The following is a 15,078-nucleotide window of genomic DNA, read 5'->3' as shown; positions in this document are numbered from 1 at the left end:
AATATTCGCCTCAATTCAACCTGGAACCTCTCTCATACAATACAATAATACAAGTGTGTATATATGTGTGTGTGTGTGTGTGTGTGTGTGTGTGTGTGTGTGTGTGTGTGTGTGTGTGTGTGTGTGTGTGTGTGTGTGTGTGTGTGTGTGTGTGTGTGTGTGTGGGCCTGTGTTTGAGAGAGGGTGTGTGTGTGTGTGTGTGTGTGTGTGTGTGTGTGTGTGTGTGTGTGTGTGTGTGTGTGTGTGTGTGTATGTGTGTGGCACCAGCCGCCCTGCTATGACTCTTTATTGCTGTGCTGTGCCGGCGTGTACAACAGCAGCCACTAATCTCACTGGCTGGCAGGCAGACAGGCGGCTGGCTGGCCGGTGTGTACTACAGGCTAGTGCAAGCCAATTAGCTCAAGTTTAACAAGGAAAAAAAAAACAGTTGCCAGGTACACTGCTTTCACTCACAGATTCCGCAGTAATAATCCTCTATTGTGGAGTTAATAACAATAATAAGAACAATGGGAAACATCTTTAATGCCTGTCGGGAAATGACGTGTCTAGCATGGAGGCCAAACGTCAGAGGATGCTCGACCAACAACTACATATTTTACCTCTCAAAAGGCTGATCTTACAGCGTGAATATCAAACTGCCCTGTGTGTGGTCATGCAGATGCATACATGTGCGTGTGTGTGTGTGTGTGTGTTTATGCGTCGCTGGGTTAGATCAGGCTGCATGGATCAGTCTCCCGCCTGGATGCCCGGCTGGCTGCACGGGGTAAAATGATAAGTAGGCTACACAAATACTGCCTATCTGCAATCGATGGTTGCAAATGCACCAACAGTGTCTTCTGGGGAGGTGTGAGAGGAAAGGGGGAGGGAGGGGTGGAGATATTAGCTTATTTTCCAAGCAGGGAGCTTGTGATCTGGCTCACGGTGTAATTGACGATTCGAGGAGGGGAGGTGGGGGAAACCTGAGAGAGATATGATGTGGCGGCGGGGGGTAAAGGGGGATGGACGCAGAGAGAAAGAGACACAGAGCAATATGGAGAATAGAAAGTATCTGACATCCGACACAACTCCTCTCCCCCGCCATTAGGCTAATTCTTTGACTTTGTCTTGTTGCCGATCGCGTCTCCGACTGATATTTCCCCCTGTAACGGCATTACCAGTGGCTGCCTTCTCCAATGCAATCAAACCATTTAACACGGCGCTGCATCCCCTACTGTACATGGACTGATTTCCTTCCGATAGAAAACGACTGGACATGAGCTACTCCGCTTTCCTGTCATCAATAAAAGGAATAACTGGCTCTGCTTGCAAATTTGCAGTCAGGAGGATTCTTATCTGCTTTTGTTTGTAGGAAATAATCATGTCTTTAAGATCAATTAGGGAAATAAAGATGTTTGTTTTGAAGTCCATATATTTTCTAAAATATGACAAGAGGATAGGATGCTTCATATAATTGTATACTACTTGTTTTATCTGGTGAAATACGTAGAAATCTCGCTAATTCATATGTAAATGACTTTGAATAGTCAAAAAGTTAAGAAATGTTTAAATGTCTTCAAAAAGTGACAAAAATAATGAAATGAATGCAGTCTAAATATTAGATGTGGAAGTAATGGTGTGTGAAAAATGTAACTTTTGTTGCAGGGCTAAAACAACAAATCAATCAGAATTGCCTCAAAACTCAATGTGCGTGGCGGACAGGCTGCAATTTCCATTGAGGGAATACAAAAAAAAAACAGCATTTGGTTGGTTTGGATAAGCGAGACAGCCCTACAATATCCACCCATTAAATGATTGGGTCCGGCTCCTCGCACTCAATTACGGTGATTATAGCAGCGATAACGAGACAACAATGACAGAAAGTTTTTGGGGATGCACACCGAGCAGCACGCGCGTCCTCTCCGAGGTGAGCCGCTCCCGAGTCTGCGCGTGTTCAAACACTTGTTATTTACCGGCGACGCGTTTATTTCAATTACCGTCTGCATGTCAAATTAGCTCTGCGTATGTAGTGTTTATTAGCACAACAAAATAATAAAGCACNTATGAAACTTACCTACCCCACCTTTAATTCCGAGTGTTCTTGCTTTTCTCTTTGAAAGTCATCACATAACGGCATTGTAATACACGGTTCGGCTGCATTTAATGCAGCCGAACCGTGTATTACAATGCCGTTATGTGATGACTTTCAAAGAGAAAAGCAAGAACACTCGGAATTAAAGGTGGGGTAGGTAAGTTTCATAAACCGGCTCGAGATACACTTTTTGTTATATTCCATGGAATGCTCTTAACATCCCGATAGCAATGAATATCTTAAGTGCTTTGACAAAAAATCCATGTGGAACCCGTAATACTGTAAAAACTACAACGAATTGCCGCCCTGTCTGTCAGCCTTCCATCTCGTGCAAGCACAAATGTATCTCGTGCCCTCATTGGGCGTGCCGTCATTGGGCGTGCATTGCAGCAGTACTTCAATGACTCGCCAGCAACAGGCGGCCACTTTCACCATGGCAGAGTTAGGTTCAACATCGTCTACTGGTCGCAAAAGAAAAAATGTAACGGAGCAAATTAAGAACAAAAAGAAAGTGGAAATTAGGAGAAGTCAAACCAGAGTCAATATCGGAGTTGCTTTGGCTGTGTAGTATTGCTAACCTGTGGTGTTTAGCTTTGCCTGATATGTAACGTTACTGCAGCCTGCTCTCGCGGAGGAGGTGCTCTGTAAGGAAGTCTGAAGGAAGGGGCGGATTCTTTTTGGCTGTGTACTTTCAAATTTTAGTGCACTCGAGCCGGTTTCTGAAACTTACCTACCCCACCTTTAATGTTGTATAAATGGATAAAAAGTAAATGCAATAAAATTCATGGATCTAGTTATCGTCATAGTTGTGGCCCGCCTACAAAATAAAATGAGGATGTTTTTGTCTGAAGCCAGACATGCTGATTTTAGGAGAGTCGACAATAAGAGTGAAAACTAATCGATATAATCCCTGCAATATCACTCTTTTGCTGTCTTCTATTGAAGCCAATTAATCAATAATAGTCTATTTGAATTGTCAGACAATATTGGCATTATAGGTTAAAGTGAGCTTCAGTATCTCCCTCTGTGTTCTGAGAGAAGGAGAGTGCTGTAAGGGCTAGCAGAGAGCTTCAGAATCTTCGTTTCGCAACTTTGAACAGAAAAGGCGCTGTTTCCCTCCGCCTGCTCCTCTTCCTCCTCTTCTCCTTTCGCCCCCTGACAGAGCTCGTCTATCTGTCTATTGTCTCGCCATCACATTGACTCCCTGTCACTGCCTCTATCTATTATTCGAACTCTGCTGTCTGTCAGCCTCTCCTGCGCTCTCTTCCTCTCCACACTGTTAACCTGTTTCTGTCAAACAGTTTCTCATTCTGTGTCTACTCGTCGGCCCCCCGCTCTTTATCCCAACACTTGCTCTGTCTCATTTTAAGAGGCATTTTATCATATAACCATGTCTGTCTTTGTTCGTGCACACACTCCAGGCATCCCCCCGCCCCCCCTTTTCCTGGGTCTTCTAGATGATAAGTGCACACATAGGTCCACGTCATCATACACACACACACATGCTCACAGTTACACACAGACACAGACACAGATGGTGTGCAGGTGTAAGATGTGATACAGTCCAGATAACAAGCCATGGCCTCCTCCAGTCCAAATCGCAATATGAAACAGGGCTGGATTCCACCGGCAGCTCTTTAGTTTCCCTTGCCCTTGTCTTTCCTTTTATTAGTGTCCATCTGCCAGTGGCCCTTGTGCTGTCCCTGGTGATAGTTGCATTAGTTGATAAAATGTTGTCTGGTGGTTTTTATTTTCCCCACGGGAAGCCAACTAGACAGTTCTGTCTGCTCCATCCAAACATTGAGAATGAAATACTGAGCTTTTACTTGTTTTATGTTTGCAATTATTATATAATTATGATTATAATAACAGTCATTAATCATAACTTCTAGCAGAAAAATGCAGCTAGCTTTATGATGCATCATTACGCCCTCCGGTACGACTCCTACTAGTACCGTACTGACACAGTTACGGATGCATACACACTGATTGTGCACAGTGGTGCTCATACACTGTTGCTATGTGGTTTGTTCTCCATAGTATGTATGTTTGTTTATGGGTGAATATGTGTGTATGTGTGCAGGGGAGGGGGTGGTGGTAGCAGATTGTGCTCGGTCCAGTAGACCCCTCCCAGTCAGAGCGTAGCTGTCTCATCTAGTCAGCATTAAACTCGCCTGGCACCCTGATCCGCCCTGACAGTCAGCCACAGGAAACGATGGGACGTGAAACTGCCCTTAGCACCCATGTGACCCGGTATTCAGTCAGGACGGGGGGGACGGGGGGGTTTGGATGTGATGGAAAAACAGGAAGGCAGCAAGGTGATGTGTCCTCACAACAGCAGAGGCAGAAAACACAGCCCCGCCTTGCACAACACAGACAAGACACACAACACCTTGGCACACACACACACACACACACACACACACACACACACACACACACACACTCACCACACTCCTGCAGGACAGATAGCTCCGTCACCTGTCGGTCAGCGGAGACATACTGGTGTCATCTGTCAGGCTTGTACGTTTTTTGTGTGTGCGTGCCTTTTCTATGAAAAGTATAATACGGTATTAAGTATTATGGCTTTGATACAAACGGACACATTTCAGGCTTAAGAGCATATTGTCGGCTTTTTAGTGTCTTTTCTGGCTTCCATTTAGCTCAGTGTTGCAGCTCAAGGCATCCAGATTAATTGCAGCACATAAAAACGTTTTCTTCCAAGTTGTAACTTGGGGTATTCTCTTGTTAGATATTAAGCAACATAAGGTAATTTAGGGCTGCTTTCTGTGATTAGAAATGGTTATTTTTGCGAGTCTTTAGGAGGCATAACTGTCTTTCGAATTATAAAATATGTGAAATTCTGAATGATACTATGTCCAGAATACAGGCCGATATTGCTGTACCTGAAGTGAGCCAAATAATACAAATTAAGTCTATATAATGACATTTCAGGGAAACAAAAGATGCTGGGATTTGGTTGTCCCATGATCCAAAAATACGAGCAATGGAATGGTGTGCTTTTCTCATTTAGCCTGGTCTGTACCAGGAATTAGCTGGCCCCACTGAACTGGGCCTCGCTGGTGCTGCCATGAATAGAAATCCCTGCCACAGGTCAGGGCCCACTTCCAGAATGATTTTTGTCTGCTGGCCATAACTCTGTCTCGGAAATCACAAAGGCTTATTTGAGAAGTAAATCCTCTTGCTTTTTCTCCAGGAAGTATTGCATGAATGTCACAGGGAAAGAGTCTGAGAAAGAAAGATGTCCTTTTAATCTTTAAAAAAAAAAACATGCACACAAATGAAGTATGTTAAGTAACACATTCTACAAAATATATTCGTTGTTAGTTGACTGCTGCACAAAGCTTGCACGGTCATTCGTGCAAGCTTGTCCAATCCTTATTGATTTTTTTGCTGAATATTGCCCGAGTGCCATTATCCACCTCGGGATGATGTGTGTGACTGTATAATATCAAATCTTTGTAATATTTTTCACTGCCGATGCATATTTCTCCCGATATGCCGCAGCTGTGTGGCTGAAGCAAATAACCTGGTGACAGATTTCATATCGGAGAGAGGCGAAAGAAAGGAGAGAAAGATGAGATTGGATATTTGGAAGGCATTTGGGAACAAAATTAGGGTTTTACAGCTGAAAGTTAAGACAAGGACAAATAATACGAGAGGGGGAGAGGGGGAGTAGGAGGGAGATAAATGGCTGTGATTCTTATTCACAAGGACATTTGAGCTTTGCCTCATGGCCAGACATGAATGAGTAGATTTCAATAGTATCGACTGTTGCATCGGACATCAGCAAACACACACAGACACGAACACACCGACTGACGCACACACACTGCAGTCCGTCTGGCATACAGAGTGGGCCTGTGAGTGGGTCAGCTCATGGTTCTTATGCTCAAAAAGCACACACGCACACACTGCGGACAGTTTGATTTCTCTGTCTCTCCGACTGTCCTGACGGCTAATATTTAATATGTAACGGCATCGTTTTTAAATAGCAGTGTTTTCCTTGTCTGTTGGCTGGTGAAATGATTCCTTATTGCAGTGGAACAAAAAGTGTTATATTCCTATATATTTCTTTTGTTCTTTCGTAAAAAATGTTAAGCAACGTCTTTTGAGGCAATGTTATGTTATGAACTGCATGTGAGCTGCATAAGATTAGGGCTTTTACAATAGCGGCTGCTGAGATTGAACATTTATTTTTTCCAATAATACATTTTTCCAATGATATTTAATAATCCAAATACTGCATTCATGTAACTTGCTCTGTTGATGATCCAGGACGTTGATGGTTTCCCATAAATGTTTATGTGGTTGATTTTTTGGAGTGGTTAAAAAGTACAGTTCTGTAACTACCTGGGTTGAGTAAGAAATCGTTGAGTAAAAACATTGCAGAGGCTGAGGGTAAACTTTAATAGCTATAATGTTTTACAGGAGGTTCAGGCCTTTTTGGCTGTGAACATTTTGTTCTTGGGAGAGTTTTCTTTTTAACACTACAAGCTTCACATTTCTGCTTATTATCTAAATCTCTTTAGGGAATCATGTATTAACATGGTTTTTAATGCACTTAGGTAACTCTAGTTTCAAAGTTATCTAAACCTTATCCGGTATGTATGAGTGATGTGTGAGAGAATTTAAGAGTGGCATAAAATGTAAAAGTGGCACTTTCACGCCTGTCAACAATCTCTAAATATAAACCCATGGACCGAGAAGTGTGTGCCCACACTCTCACACACGTGCACATACACACACACATTTAGACAGGCCTGCGGTTTTGACTCCTTTCTCTATGTCTCCATTAAAAAAAAGAGAAAAAATCAACTTCGACTGCTTTACTTCCCGACAGCCTCGACAGTCAAACACACACACACACACCAGTCACAGTCGACAAGACATTTTTATATCCAAAATTGGATTCCTTTTCGTTCCTCTCCAAAACTCAGCAGACAAACTGGAAAACTCGAGTTGACAAGTTTCAGCATCGTGTTGGCACAGCCAAAGCGTCGGTTACACACTCAAAGCAGCCATGCAAGAACAATATTTATTCCGACCAGTCAACAAAAAAGGAAGGCTTCGATAAAACAAGTACTCTTTGTCACCAGTGTAGTTATGTGTATCCCTTTGTTCCCCTTCCACTTTTCTGATCCTATGTTTCTGAATCCAGGACTTTACATAGGAGCACCACCATCTTTCTTGTCATGGGACGCCTAATATGATGTTTTGCATCCGTAATACCACCATCAAAACGTCCTTAACCCCGGAAATCCTTTCCCTGAGCTCTCCAACAAGCAAATAACATCCTATCATTATTCTTAAAGAACAATAATAACGTTCATGACCACATTTACAAATTATTTTCTCATAGAATCTGTGACTTCTCTCGCTGCCCCCCTCTCAGTAGCTCATATTTCCCGTGTCAAACTCCCTTTCAGAATGATGTTAAAACACATTGTTGTTGACACTGCAATTTTGCAGACTGGCATGACACTGTCACTTAAAGTGCAGATTTGACGTGAAAAGCCCTCCTCGCTGTTTGTATTTAATATCGCGCCAACAGCTGTATCATTCTTGCACACTGTAATCAAATTATGACAGCGTGGTAAATGTTCCCCTGTGACATTTTCTATTATAAAATGCATACCCGGTGTCAGACAATGTGTGGGTGGTATCCCTCGGTGGCAAATGGGATTGTAAGTGGCACCGAGTGACATTATGCGTGTGTGCGTTAGATGTAATTGCGCTTGTATATTGATGACATGCATAGGTGCATGTCATCCGGAATTATGATTGTTGTTTTAGAGATAAGGTGAGAAACATCACTTACTTCTGGAAGCTGTATGACACTTTTAACGCTGTCGTTTCACAAGTGTAGTTGAAATGACACACAGAATAATGTTTTGCATAGGTGAAAGCATCCTTACAAAAGCAAATAGAAAAGCTAGAATACAGGGAGACAATTGAAAGGCTCCATGGTATCAGTTTAACCAGGCCCCCCCACACACATGTATGTGTGTGTTCACATATGCACACAAGGCCAGAAGGACGCCAGCTTGTGTCAATCACCCAGGGAGATGAGATGTGTACCCTTTGCTCTGATATCACACCCTCTTCTCTCCTCTCCTTTCCTTATTTCCTCTCCTTGCATCTCCTTATCTTTCTTGTCCCTTGATTCTCTCTTTTCCCATCCTGTTCCCTTTGGCTCTTTTTGCTTCATGTCCTCTGTTTGTTTCCTTTCCTGTCTCTTCGCTTCTCCTCTTGTTTCCTCTATTCTCATCTGATTGTTTCCTATCCTCTTCTCTTATTTCCTATTGTTTCCTCACCCTCTGTTCTCCACCTCCTTGTTTCCTCTCCTCTCTAGTTCTGGCCTGTAAGGGAATATCGAGTGTCCTCTTATTGGATTGGCTGCTTTGCGTTGGCGGCCCTTCACTCGCCGCCCCTCTGCCTGCTGGGTAATGATAATAAAATTGAAATATCCCGGTACTTATCAGTGTATTACCTCGCTATCAACACCTCAGACACACTCCTACTTTAGAGGTTATACAGGAGAAAGTGTGATCTGATATACAACGGGAACAGAGAGAGGACGCCGGCAGAGAAAGTGAGAAAGCTCAAGAGAGGGTGAGGAGGAGAGGGATGATACTGATAGACAGAGAAAGAGATGGGGGAGAAAGAAAAAGAAAAGTTTTGTGATGGCTACATTTTTAAGGTTCTAATTCTGGGATGGATTGCGGTAGGTAGGCTGATGAGGCAGAGGAGGAAGAGAGGCGGGTAATGTGACTCCTGGCCAGACCAGAGGCGTGTTAGCGTAAGCCGTTCTCAACACTCCACAGTAGTCTACTGTACATTTGCGGTAATGTAAAACATCTCACATCTCCCCATCTCTCTCTGTCTCTGGGCCCTTTCCCCTCTCTCTTGGCAGTTGTTGCTTTGTGTGTGTGGGAGGTGGGGGAGCGTGCCAAAGCCCAGATCAGGTTTGGAAATTGATTCGAATGAGTGTTGTTGACAGCTGATAGCTATAAAATATTTTTTCCTTTCATTTCCCAGGGAGTTTCTCCTTTGATGTTGGCGGGTCGTCAACATAGCTTTGAAGCTTGTGTCAGAGCGGCCCGCTACTTGATACTGTGTTTGTTGAGTGTTTATGTACGTGTTCACATGACTTCGAGTTTGACCTTTCAAGTTATATTGGTCTTGAATTTTTCTGATGGCAGCGGTGACTTTTATGATAATATAACCAACATTTTACGTAGTGGCATTTAATGTTATCTGATTTAATAAAATGAAGTACAATTACTCATGATAACCTATTTGCATGTAAGCCGATCATATTTTTGTTATTAAAATCCAGAACGATGCACACAATCCCACAATCACTTATGTATGACAAGCACATCTTCACCTACTCAAAATCTTTAACATATTGGACGCCTAACGTGCCAGCCACCTTCAAATTGCCCTTTGGGGATAAAAATCTCTGAAACGTTATTTTGTCGTTTTATCGGCTGCCTCTCTGCGTTCCTTCGACCGGCCAATTGAACGCTCCGCTCTAATCCCCGGGAGAGAAGATTCTAGTCTGTTGCCACGGATGCTGGGGGGGGTCGGGAGGTCAAGTACGGCTAATTTATTCACTCAGTCAGATTTCCTCTGGCTCGTGGCTGGCAGATGGAGAGGCCTGATATGATATCACCCATCGGAATCACCCGAGGGAGAAGAGAGCAGGGGAGACGGGGAAGGGAGGGAGAGGGATGAGAGGAGAAGAGATTGACAGGAGAGATGTTAAAATAAACGGAGGACTGATAAAAATTGGGGAATTAAAAGTGGTTTGATAAAGAGATAGGGGGGTAGCATCGAGTATAGCTTGACACCGGCTCTGGTGTCAAGCTGAACATCCAGCCACATGGCTTTTTATCAGATGTGTGTGTGGGTGAAATGTGTGTACATGCATGTGTGTCCTTATCTTAAGACAAGTGGTTCTGGTCCAGTAAGATCCTGGGAGATGGTAGGACTAAGCGGCTTAGACCAAGATCTGAGATGGAGGAGGGAGGGAGGGAGGGAGGAAGGAAGGAAGGAAGGAAGGAAGGAAGGAAGGAAGGAAGGAGAGATAGCGCTAAGGAGATGAGATGAGGAGATGAGGATGGAGAGGAGAGGAGGAGAAGATTAGGAGGATGGAGGACGAGGAGAGGACATTTGGGAAGAGATGAGACGTGGAGGGCTGTAGAGATCGGAATGGAAAGATGTGATGTGGAAACAGTTTGGGGAGGTTTTTTAAAGAGCAGGAGGAAAAGGGGAGGGGAAAGTGAGAGAAGTTTGGGGTTTTCAAATAGTTCTTGGCTTTTTGTCAAAGGGCAGGGATTTACAGGATTTCATGAACAGTGTCAACTGAAGGACACTTTTTCCCAAGAGGATCTGAATTTGTGGCTTCAACAACAGTAACCGCTTAAGAACACTGCGTCCCCAAAGGTTTTAACTTCAATCCCTGGCTACCAGACGCATTTTCCACTCAGCTCTTCCCACTACAAACAGATTGAGGTCAAGGCATTGATCTCTATCAGTTGAAAAAGCATGCCTCTTGTCTCTGAAAGCACCTATCATTAAGAAAAGACAAGGCGGTCTAAGTTGAACCTGAAAGGGTGTCAATAGGGATTATAATTACTATTTTGGCTGAGCTAAATTTAGGCAATTTTGGTCTGCACAGAAAATATATTTTAAAGGTGGGGTAGGTAATTTTGGAGAAACCAGCTCGATTGCGCTAGAATTTGAAAAGACACAGCCGGAAGAAATCTGCTACTCCCTTACAGAGACCCTCCTCCAACACACACGAACGCGCACATGACCAATGAGGGCACGAGAAAAGTTTGTGCACAGATGGAAGTCTGACAGGCAGGTAGGCCATCCAGTTATTTTAGCCGGGCCGGCTAAAATGATTGGTCCTGCTTTTTACAGTACTACGGCTTCCACAGATGACATTTTTTTATGGATTTTTTGTCAAAGCACTTCAGATATTCATTGCTATCGGGATGTTAAGAGCATTCCATGGAATATAACAAAAAGTGTATCTCGAGCCGGTTTCTCAAACTTACCTACCCCACCTTTAAATGCTGAAATCTCAAGTAATCTGTAAAGAGAGAATCTCCCAAACGGCAGCTTTACGGTCTTTGTGATTTTGAAAAACCCTTGAATCCTAAACAACAAAGCAGCTCTCTGAAAATAAAACTAATCTTTGTGTTTTGTGTCCCCTCAGTTTGGCAACCACATGAAGATGAAGAACCAGCTTTGAGGACCTACGGATGTCCACCCCCCCTTCGACCATCCGGCTTGAGTAACACGTCCAACAAACGTTTCAAGTGGGAGGCCTTTACTTCATATTACCTGGGAGGAAGAACATTAACTTGACAAATTATTGTATTTATAATCAGGACTGATGTCGTCCAAACTGTGAAGCGTGTAAAGGACTTTACCCAACGGCACCTACCTGGCACGGAATGATCTGGACTGAACTAAGCTCAAGTGCATTTGGCTGGAGACAGATTAACTCACTTTAGCTTCACTGAAGAGAAATGAATTTAATTTGAGTTAACAAGCACTGACATTGGCTGATTTCTTAGCTAATACATTTCTTTAGTACAAACAGCTCTTTTCTGAGCCCTAACCTTTAAAAAGCCAATTCCCTTAGGTCTCCAACCCAGATTCCCTTAATTCTTCAAACCCTTTTCAAGGGTCTTGGACATTGTATCAAATTTAGAGAGGAGGAATCATCTCCTCCTCCCCCAAAATCCATACAACCTCTTTATTCTGTCCAAACATGGATCTCCACAGGGCAGCTTTCAAGATGGAGAGCTCCTCCTACCTTCCCAACCCCCTGGCCTCGCCGGCCCTCATGGTCTTGGCCTCCACTGCTGAAGCTTCTCGAGATGCCTCAATTCCCTGCCAGCAGCCACGTCCATTTGGCGTCCCTGTGTCTGTTGACAAGGATGTCCATTTGCCATTTAACAATGGTTCTTATACTTTTGCATCAATGTACCACCGCCAGGGTGGAGTCCCACCGGGATTCCCCAACAGGGATTTTCCTCCGTCCCTCCTCCACCTCCATCATCAGTTTGCCCCGCCTAACCTGGATTGCTCGCCAATCAGCATGCTGAACCACAGCGGCGTTGGCGCCTTCAGGCCTTTTGCATCTCCAGACGATCGGGACGGATTGCCCAGCGCGTATCAGTCTGCTTTCACCCCGGCCAAGCGCCTCAAAGGCTGCCTGGATCCAGATGCTTCACCCCACCTGCGGTACTCTGATGCAGAGGGGAAAGAGTACGACTTTGGCGGCTCCCAGATTCCTCCTGGAAGTTCTCCCAGCAGCGCCCTGAAAGCCGTCGAGGACAGTGGGAAAAAGATCTTCGCTGTGTCAGGCCTCCTGTCTGATCGAGAGACCTCCTCCAGCCCTGAGGACCGCATTGAACGCTGTGAGTAAATGTTTTACATTGCACTCAAGGACACTAGAACCGCATTGAACTGTGCATACAGATGGGTGACAAATGACAGGAAAAACACAACAGAACTGGGTGCAAGTGATGACTAAATAATCATAATCATAATCATATGAAATGGTCTTTGCAATCATTTTGGAGCCAGATATTAAACATTGCTTTTGCCAATTTTATCCAAACACAAATTGAGAGAATGTGCTTTGGACGATTGGTGTTCATCCCTCAAGTAGAGTTTAGAGACTACGAAAGTCTAGGAAGCTGCTTTAGGCTGTTTCCCAGGCTTGTTGTAAATGGCAAAGTTTATGTTGGGTTTTTTCTTACATAAATATTTGTCACCCATCTTTATGGCATAATAGCTTGTAAGAGACACATTATTGAAACACTCAACTCCCATACTTTCACATTATTGTTGTGAAAGTCTCCTTCAATGCAAACACAAATCAGCCCCAAATTGTTCTTGTATTCAAAGTGATATGTTTTACATTTGGTAAAATGAGGGGTCTAACACATCCCTTTTCTATCATGCATTTTATTTTAGTTACATAATGTAACACTTCCAGTTCTCATCCAACAACAATTTAAACCTCTAGATTATAGGGTTGTTCTACAGAAAACGATAATAATTAAACTAACATATGCCCAAACCCATACAGCAAGACACTGACACACACACACACACACACACACACACACACACACACACACACACACACACACACACACACACACACACACACACACAGCCAAATGTAATTCTAACTCTCAAATTAAAACCAAAGTACAACTTCCCGCAATTTGTAAAAGAATGCAAATGTTGACACACTAGCATCACACACGCCAATAAACAATCCCATCTATGTTCTCTTGTCATCATCTCTCCTGGCTCCCCCTATACTTGTTTCACAAGCCCACAAGCTCCACTGGTCACATTAGCATTCACCAGTGGAAGGATGCCATTTGGCCCTCACGCACTGGGAATCTGATTAGTGTGTGTGTGTGTGTGTGTGTGTGTGTGTGTGTGTGTGTGTGTGTGTGTGTGTGTGTGTGTGTGTGTGTGTGTGTGTGTGTGTGTGTGTGTGTGTGTGTGTGTGTGTTTGGGTGTGTGAAAGTGACTGGTTCAGAGACCGGCCATGCTCTTTGCCATCAGCATTCATCATAGCTCCACGCTGGCAGCCTTGTTGCCAAAAGATTTACCCACATACCCAAAACCTTGGCAGGCCCTGTGAATGAGTGTGTGTTGTAGTGCGTGTGTGTGCGTGTAATGAATGGGAGGTGGGAGAGGGGTTGTAAGAGCTCCAAGCACAAACCCACAAACACTCTTCCAGACACACAAGCAGCTCTCAGCATGAGCCCCAACATTTCCTACACATGTCAACAAGCTGCATCGGATCTCAGTGACAAATTGGGAGAGAAGTACAGAGACGTGTATAATAGAGAAAAGGAAATCTTTCTTATTCTTCCTCATTATGTCACTCCTTTCTTAAATTCACTTAACCTCTCCTTTTTTTGTCTTAACTACCATATTCCTACTTTCATTCCTCCTCCATCTCTTTTGGAAGGAGAGCGCGTGTGTGTGTGTGTGTGTGTGTGTGTGTGTGTGTGTGTGTGTGTGTGTGTGTGTGTGTGTGTGTGTGTGTGTGTTCGAGGGTTGCATCCTTGATGGAACACATGAGAGACAGAGGCGACGACCTGAGACTGATCCGATAAAAAGACCACCACAGAAGAGACTGAGAGGGTGAGAAAGAGAGGGATGAAAGGAGTAATGGAGAAAAGGAAATTGGGAAAATGACACCCGGTAGCTGGCTGGGGAGGAATGAGAAAGATATCAAAGAAGCATCTGAAGTGCAATATGGAAAGGGACGAGAACAAAGATAGAAGACAAAGAAAGAAATGACAGCATTGCTGAGGAATTAGATCCAACTGTAGTCTCATTAGATGCTAATATAAAACATTTTGCGCATCCATTGGAAATATGTGTTTTATCATTTATGGCAACTTTAAGCAAAAGCCACTGGAGCTTAATAGATGTGTGGTTGGTGCCATGTTATCACTACAGACTTGCAAGCACTAAGACAGGACAGAAATAGAATGTGAGATGGGTCCGGGGCTCCTGTGCTGTCTTTTGGAACGGCTGGATCTGGATCTAATCAGGTTAAATCTTGGCACAAGTAGCCTCCATCTCTACCATAGGCTTCTAATGCAATTGGATGTGCAGAGGCACTGCTCACAGCAAAGAATTATGGGTTCTCCTTCACTGGTTTTGGCTATCCAGTGGAGGCGTAAAGAACAAACAACACTTTGGTACAATCCCATGAGAACAGTGCTCTCGCTGCTTCACACACACACTAGCTAACTAGCAGCCTTCGTGCTGCTTCACACATACCCCTCGAAAGTCTCACCGTGAAAAAAAGGGTTTATATTGCTCCGGATAATACCTTGTCATACAGAGATTATGTGGTAAGATAATAAAAAATATTGGTAGGAGTTTGTTAATTAAACGGCAAGCAGAAAAATAAA

General features: G+C 43.8%; 1 protein-coding gene across 3 annotated transcripts in view; it reads left to right on the top strand.

Moving 5' to 3' along the window:
• Positions 1–12,545, top strand: part of LOC104943789 (E3 ubiquitin-protein ligase Rnf220-like) — a 17,023-nt gene extending 4,478 nt beyond the window's left edge. Inside the window, exons 1-2 of one of the 3 annotated variants that reach the window (XM_010769256.1) lie at positions 8,470–8,535; positions 11,325–12,545. In XM_010769256.1, the coding sequence (XP_010767558.1) occupies positions 11,886–12,545 (660 nt within the window). In that variant the 5' untranslated portion in view covers positions 8,470–8,535; positions 11,325–11,885. Of the gene's footprint in view, positions 1–8,469; positions 8,536–8,918; positions 8,937–11,324 lie in introns of those variants that run through there. The other 2 variants (XM_010769255.1, XM_010769254.1) reach the window with 2 other exon arrangements.
• Positions 12,546–15,078: the final 2,533 nt, after the last annotated feature.

Source organism: Notothenia coriiceps, unplaced genomic scaffold, assembly GCF_000735185.1.
Source record: "Notothenia coriiceps isolate Sejong01 unplaced genomic scaffold, NC01 NC01_scaffold00006800, whole genome shotgun sequence".
Classification (NCBI taxonomy): domain Eukaryota; kingdom Metazoa; phylum Chordata; class Actinopteri; order Perciformes; family Nototheniidae; genus Notothenia; species Notothenia coriiceps.
The sequence above is the reverse complement of the archived record's forward strand: the minus strand, read 5'-3'. Positions and strand labels throughout refer to the sequence as shown.